General features: G+C 67.2%; 1 protein-coding gene across 1 annotated transcript in view; it reads left to right on the top strand.

Moving 5' to 3' along the window:
* Positions 1-204, top strand: part of PIGO (phosphatidylinositol glycan anchor biosynthesis, class O) — a 17,201-nt gene that overhangs the window by 1,824 nt on the left and 15,173 nt on the right. The window contains 1 exon segment of the mRNA XM_009999701.1: positions 12-202. Coding sequence (XP_009998003.1) covers positions 12-202 — 191 coding nt within the window.

The following is a 204-nucleotide window of genomic DNA, read 5'->3' as shown; positions in this document are numbered from 1 at the left end:
CCGCGGCGCAGCCCCTCTGCTGCCCCCCCCCTGGCAGAGTCGGGTCCTCCCGCCGGGCTCCTGCTGGGCACCCCAGCGCTTTCCCAAGGCCGTGCTTGTCATCATTGATGCCCTACGGTTCGAGTTCGCCCGCTTCAACCCGGCCAAGGCCAGCCCACTGCCCTATGAGAACAAGCTGAGCTTCCTGCACCAACTGGTGACCTC

Source organism: Chaetura pelagica, unplaced genomic scaffold, assembly GCF_000747805.2.
Source record: "Chaetura pelagica isolate M959 unplaced genomic scaffold, ChaPel_1.0 scaffold426, whole genome shotgun sequence".
In the NCBI taxonomy this organism is placed as follows: domain Eukaryota; kingdom Metazoa; phylum Chordata; class Aves; order Apodiformes; family Apodidae; genus Chaetura; species Chaetura pelagica.
Note: the sequence above shows the minus strand (reverse complement) of the source record. Positions and strands in the feature narration are given on the sequence as shown.